Source organism: Microtus ochrogaster, unplaced genomic scaffold (assembly GCF_000317375.1).
Source record: "Microtus ochrogaster isolate Prairie Vole_2 unplaced genomic scaffold, MicOch1.0 UNK7, whole genome shotgun sequence".
NCBI classification, from domain to species: domain Eukaryota; kingdom Metazoa; phylum Chordata; class Mammalia; order Rodentia; family Cricetidae; genus Microtus; species Microtus ochrogaster.
In genome coordinates, this window is record NW_004949105.1 from 3,629,414 (window position 1) to 3,636,539 (window position 7,126).

Here is a 7,126-nt window from a genome sequence, read left to right on the forward strand (position 1 = left end):
GGCCCCATTCACACCCGATGCCCTACAGGAGCATGATTAACAGTCTTGGTGTCCAGAAGGTGACTATTTTGCTTCTGGAAGGTGGGATTTCTGTTTCTCTCTACCCTGTAACACAAGTAACTGATGATATTAAAAGGGCTTATTCTCATCAAATGTGTGCCATAAAATCAGAGAAGCCACGGATGGATGTATTTGCTTTACTAACTCCATTTCTTTAAATTGTAACAAAAGCTGATTCTTTCTACAAATTTGAAGCTTAAATGCTTAATCTTTGTGTTCCCCTGAAAACGGAATTCTGTGGAGGTATCCATATAAGACTGTAATTCATAATCTTTAGCACAGTGTGAATATACGGCACCTCTTCGCATGGACTAAGGTGGAGCCGTTATTGTCACAGGTATACACTAAGCACTGCCGGGGAGATAAACCATGGTGGATCCTGGCTAATGAGCAGCTGCTAATGGCAGGTGAACTTGGCCTCTTCGTGAATGGGAGCGATCCTATCTGAGGCCTATACTGTAAATAGCTTCCTGTAATTGCAGGGAATTTGAAGTGAAAATTCAATTTATTCTTTACCACTCTGCTTGCCGAATTTTGTCAGAGGTTCAACAGTGTCCTCTTAAGAGCTGCAGATAAGAGGCGGCACTCATCAGCATGCAAATTCTCAGAGAACCTGATGGTACCCAGGCCTTTGGTGCACACAAAAAATTTGATTAGCTAACTTGGCTCTTGGAATTTATTTTCCACATGTCTCGTTTAATTTCTAATTCTATGAAAATTTGCTAGGAAATGCCAGCACCATATTCTGAAATTCAGAGTGGACTTTAGAGAATCTGCAGAATTTGAAAGGACTGTCTGGTGTTGGCAGCCTCTCTTGGGATTCCCTGCAGTGCAGGAGGTGGGCACTGCTCCCAAAAATGTCCCTTCAGGACCCAGGTCTTGTCTCTTTCAGGTCATGAGCATATAACTTGGGTGTCTGGCTCCCCACAGGCTCTCCCCACACCCTTAGTTAGATTCTGGCCAGCTGATAACATTGCCAGCCTGGCCCCCAAACTGGACATACTCTCTGGCCTGGCTCCTTCCAGAAGTCTGTAATCAGTGGGTATCTCCTCGGCTTACAAAGGGACAGGCCGAAAATGCTCATGCATCCTCCCTACACTTAGTGCTGCCGCCTGTACCCTGGAATCTGGTTTGCACAGAGGCTATCATTACTCCCACTCTCTTCCAGCTGCTTCAGATGTCCTGGCCAAGCAGAGGCAGGGACAGTTTCTCTTCAGCGTTGTGCTCCTTACCCGTGCTCTGTTTGTCATCTTCCCTGACACTGTTCGGTCTTACATGAATAAGCCCTATAGGTGGACATGCCCATCGACATACATTTGTACCCCTCGTGCAAAATGGCCTGGGAGACCCCGTGGCAGGCACCTGTCCCACGCTGGGATTATGTGACTTGTGACACTTATTTGTCCTGACTGTGAGGGGGCACCTGGGATGACTGACCTCTAAAGGGGCTCCCTGATTGCCTGACATGCCTGGCATCCAACTGGGGAATGCTCAAGTGAGCAGATGTTGAGGGTTATTTAGACAAGGAACCCCAACACCCATCACTGGCATGACTGTACGTGTGCTCCTGGATGGGTCTTGAGAGACCCCGCTCCGTGCAGTCACTGAACAAGGTACTTGGGACATTTTTCTTTGTTTCAAAAGACGTAGTAAGTTTTGGTTTTACCTCACGTCCTCACCTGTTTGTTTTAATTCAGATGAAACCCCCCACACTTGAGGTTTACAGCTGTCTTCGCCATCTCCTAAATATTTCCATTTTTGCACTGTAACTATGAGGCCTGCACAATAGAACTCAACCTGAACCAGTTTGCATTTGGCTCAGGCTAGCCTTTATTAGCCACACGGCACTGACTAAAACCAGATCCATTCATTCAGTTCAGTGAACTGTGATTACAAAATTATAGTTTGGGCAAAAATTATTTCATGTAATGGAAATTTCAATACTCAGAGCTCAGAGTTTTGGCTTTAATAAGCCATTTAATTTAATCTTAATTTTAAAAGGGCGGAGACTGATGACTGTTGCTAAAATGGGAACTAGACTTGGAGGTTATCTTACTTTTAAACATTATCAGGGAAGCATGAACGTCACTAATCCCGGGAGAGCTGCACGTGCTAGTCACACAGGGGGAGATGCAGTTAGAGCCATGTCATCCCTGCCTATGAGTGTCCAGGAGTTTAGAATTTAGGGACACCAGAGCTTCTACTCCCTGTCCCCTGTGCTCAAGGCTTACAGTGTGGAAGCCACGCTCAGTGGAGAAACAAACATTACGTCAAACATTCAGCAGCTGTTTCAGGGTTAGGGCCATGCGAAGCTCCCAGCCCACACCTGAGGGCACAGACCAGTGTCCTGCCATTCTGGAATTGCTTATAGGAGATGGGGGAGGACCTTGAATGCTGCTGTTCGATAAGCTTGCCCTCCTCCCCACCTCTTTCTTCCCAATTCTGGTTTGCAGAAGTCTTTGTGTGAAGGTACCACGGAGGCGTAAAACACAACAACTGTGATCTCAGCATTCAGAGACCCAGAAGTCTCCAGGACAATGCCAAGGCAACCCTTGAGAAACATGGATCTCGTCAGGGGACAGAATGATACACACCAGGCAGGTGTGAAGGGCAGTGCTTCTATGCTCTGTGTCTCTTTTGTGTGACCGCATCTGCTTTCTGGACCATCAGAGTATAGCACAAATCCACACTGTCCACACAGGCACTGGGGAAGTTTCTGCATGGAGAGCACCTCTTGGATCGGAGTTTTTGAAGAATTTTAGCTACACTTCTCTCATTATCCTCATGTCTTGTTTTTCCAGTCTATGGCTTCTCCTGGTCCTTCCCCTCTCACCCTTCCCTTCTATGCCAAAACCTACTCATTCTTGTATGATTTTGGCCTACTGAGAGCGGCTAGCCATGCAAGCAGTCAATGAACACCCGCTGACCATAAACATCACTAATAGAGAACAGATGATAACACTCACAATACCTAAATGTTAGATAGCACATTGAAGAGACTACAGCCAGGAGGTGGGGGCATTTACTCTGATCTCTAGTTGGCCTAGAGGGGCCTTCCCAGAGCCAATGGCTGCCAAGCACGCATCCCACACACTGCACAGCTGTAACGCTGGATCGTGCGGCCACTGCAGCTACGTACAAGCACTTTTGTGGTACACCAGGAATTTCAGTTTTCTGGGATTTCCCCAGAGAGAAGAAAACTACAACCTGTGACCATGTTCCACCTCTGTATTTCCACAGCCCTGCCCCAATAACCTGTCAGCCTCGGAATTCTCCCTGGACCACAAATGGGATCGACAGCAGCGGGAGCGGAAAGACAGACTGTGTCGGGGGTGGGGGAGGGAACCCATATTTTCTGGGAAAGCAGAAGAAAATGGACAGAGTGAGGATATCCCCAGAAACAGAGCAGTCACGCACAGAACTGTGAATGTGCAAGGCAGACACTCAGCGTGGGGCTGAGCAACGGGGATAGGAACCCCCGGTACGGCCCATGCTTGGCAATGTCACTTCCATTTTATAATAGTGAGCACCAAGGCACACATCTGACATGCTTAGCATAGACCTCGGCAGACAATGCATGGTCAACAAACATTGCCTTTAAAGAGTGTCTAACCCTTGGGAAAGTACAGTGTAGACTAAGCCTGGAGAAGAAAATAAGGTGATGCCCATTATCATACACACAGAGCAACCACTGCATCCACATTTGCATATTCAAAAGCAGATTGGAACCTCTAGGATGCACAAGGATGGCATGAGCACAAACGGTGGCGGGTGAGAGGTTCTGGAGTCAGACGCGCTACTGTTGTGCCACGAGGTCACAGGTGACATGCTCTAGAGACATTTATGCCCCTCTTTTTAGTTGTCAGATTAATGGACTCCAAAGAATTGAAGAAAAAAAAAACAATTCCCAGGACTCCCGCGTTGGTGGAAGGAAAAGGCTGAAGAGCCGGCCAGAGGAGGACCTGTTCTGACAGGCTACACAGACATGCTTACGTCTTCTCATTTTTGTTTAATCTTTCCTGCTACAGAAAAAGCTGAGAAAAGCTGGTAGTTCTCTCTTCTTCATTTGACTAAATTAGCTGAATCCATTTTCCTTGATCAATGTGCTTACTAATTTAAGAATTGGTGGGTTTATTAATAGAACTGCCTCATAACAATGTCAGAATAAAATATAGATAAAACAATGATTTCTGAATCCTACTCAATCTGTCCCTCCCTCCCTTTCCCTTCTTTCCCCTCTTCCCCTCACTTCTGTCCCCTCTCTCCTTTTCCCTCCTTCCTCCCATGACTCCCTCCTCCCTATCTCACTCCTTTCCATCCCCCTCCTTTTTTCTCCCCTCCCTCCCTCTCTTTCCTTGTCGTCTTCCGCTCCCCCATCCCCACCCTCACCCCAGCCTCTGGGAGCCACATTCACACATGAGAACCACTTGATTCCACTTCTTGGTGGCAAATTTCTTCAAGTAAAAGAGAGGGAGGTAGAGAGGGAATCTTTTACTCACTGTGGGGGTAGCGGGGACCCGAGAACCTGAGGGTTTGGACAGGTGTGCACTGAGCATGCTCAGTCGAGGGTCCTGTGGTTAGGAGAGTCCTATTGTACCTATAGTGGGTAATTCTTGCTTTGGTGTTCCTTTAATGTCATGTCAGGGGTTATAAAAACGGGACAAAAATAAGAATGCTCCAAATTCAGCGATCAATGAACTGATAAGCGAAACGAGCCGTGTAGCCCACCTTTGGGGAAGGGTTAGCGGGAGCTCATACTCAACCTACAGAATGAAGCTAAACCGAAAGGCAAGCGCGCCCCGCGGGAGCGAGAGCTGCTTGTCTTTCCATGTTTTATGTTGCTTCTCAGGATGGAGCAGAGGTCAGCAGGGAACATTTGGCTTTTGTGTGCTCAAATGTGGAAGGGACATTTCCCTACCGATACCAACATTCCTCCTTTTGCCTCCCTGAGAGGTTACCAGTCCGACACACACTGTGGGGAAAGGCAAACTCTTACTTTCTTCCGAGAGGTCGTTCTCCTCCGCTTCTCTCTCCATCTCTTTACACCAGCCTTCCATCCTCTTCGTCTCCGTGTGCAGCAATTTCAGGAACCACGAGCCGTCCCTTCGACACGGAGACATCCTCCCGGTCTCCACTGTGTCCAGTGATGGCTCCAGCCAGGGGTCGGGTGGGGGCAGAGTGGCAGTGTCCACCTGTGTCCTGTAGTCCTCCCTGTAACTGAAGAGGCCCTGCGTCCGCACAGTCCTCAGCGCCCCGTACTGGGTCGGGGTGCTGGGCTCCGAATGTCGCTGGAAGGAGGATCCGAACTGCAGGCCCTTGTCCTCCATGGTGATGTGACCAGGGAAGCCCTCCAGTTCTAGGTCAGCCTGGACAGCCGCCGTGACGCTGTTTGAGCGCTTGAAACGACCGTGCCTGGAAAAGGAGGGAAGGAGAGAGAAGAGATGCTGCCTCATTCCCACACCCTTCGTGGGACACTCCCGGGCCTTAGCTACACCCGCTGGCAAGTTCACCTTGTGGTGCTCCAGTGTCACTGTGAGGAGCACAGGGTGTGACGACTGAATGGACTTCCACATCTACCGGACTCAAATTCTAGGTACCACCCATCTGCCATTCAAGCATACTGAGTAGGAGAGAGCGGCATGCCGAGGCCACCTTCTGCGTAGCTCAGTGGTTCTCAACCTTCCTATTGCTGTGACCCTTTAATACAGTTCCTCATGTTGTGGTGACTCCCCCACAATAAAATATTTTTCTTTGTTACTTCATAACTGTAATTTTGTTATTGTTATGAATCACAATGTAAATATCTGCTATTCAGGAGAGCCGATAAGGGACCCCCAAAGGGGTCGAGACCCAAGCTGGAGAACCACTAACCTAGAGACATGCTGGTTTATAAACTGTGGCTTATATATAAAGCAGTGCCCTCTGTACATCTTTAGGTTATAATCTGAATTTCTTTGCAGTCCAGATCTTTCCTGTTTGGTCCTAAGACCTTTCCGGGAAGACTGCCCCCAGCACCGTCCTTAGGAGAGGGCACCTACAACTTTCAGGGTAGAGCCTGGTGCTTTTTGCTGCTGTGTAGCTGGCAAGTATGTTCTTTACTACAAGGGAAACAATTTTCCTGCACTGCTTCAAAATGACATCATCTAGTTGGGCGTGGCAGCGCACGCCTTTAATCCCAGCACCCAGGAGTTTGAGGCCAGTGTGGTTTACAGAGCGAGTTCTAGGACAGCCTGGGCTACACAGAGAAACCCTGTCTTGAAAAACTATGCACATATACATATAAAAATAATAATGTCACAGAAACACATTTGTGTTCTATCCTTTTAGGCAAAACTCTTGAAGTGAGACAATTTCAGGACGTAGCTGACATCTGGCTTGCTCTCTTCCTCCTCCCCCTCCTTCTGCCTGCCCGCGCTTCTCCTCTTTCCCCCTTATTTCCAGCAATGTGAGGTGAGAAGCACGTCTGCCCTCCCTTCAGCCTAGTCTCCTTTTGAAAATGGATTCTGGATAAAGGACTTTGACCTCCCAGGGCTCAGAGCTATGATGCTATTTTAATAGGTGGTGAATTACTTTGAAAAGAATTATTCCCTTCCCTCTTTAAAAAAAAAAAAACAACAACAAGACACGACCCATGTTCATTCAGACTTGAGCGACATAAACAGGCAGGGTATAAATGAATGGCCTGTCTCTGCATGCAGAAGGAATGACTGACGGCCAGTGTGGGGTTGAGCTGGAATCGTGCAGCCCTGTGCTTAGCAAGCGGCTGGGGGGGGGCACAGCCACCCTGAAGGGGGGAGTTACCGCTTCTCGTCTTCTACTTGCACACCAACAGAGTGGTACTCCCGTAGGCCTCGGCTCTCCGTGTCGGAATCCGTGGCTGTTTCTACCTAATTCAACACAGAACATCTCACGTTAGACCCGAGGCAGGGGATCTGGTCAGCAACTATTTTCTTCTTGTTCATTTGCTGTAATTAATTGTGCATTTGTTTAATCAAAACAGAAATGCACTTGACCCAGTAGAAACAGAAAGGGGAACTGAGAGAGAGAGGGAGGGAGGGAGGGAGAG

The 7,126-nt window shown here is 48.2% G+C and overlaps 1 protein-coding gene across 3 annotated transcripts in view; it reads right to left on the reverse strand.

Moving 5' to 3' along the window:
* Positions 1 to 7,126, reverse strand: part of Dlgap2 (DLG associated protein 2) — a 685,199-nt gene that overhangs the window by 16,849 nt on the left and 661,224 nt on the right. For all 3 annotated transcript variants that reach the window (XR_003378611.1, XM_005366239.3, XM_013353440.2), the window contains 2 exons: positions 6,862 to 6,947; positions 5,057 to 5,472 (listed from right to left, as the gene is read on the reverse strand). Coding sequence is in view for 2 of the 3 variants with exons in the window: in XM_005366239.3 (XP_005366296.2) it covers positions 5,057 to 5,472; positions 6,862 to 6,947 (502 nt within the window). In the remaining variant the exon portion in view is untranslated. The remainder of the gene's footprint in view (positions 1 to 5,056; positions 5,473 to 6,861; positions 6,948 to 7,126) is intronic.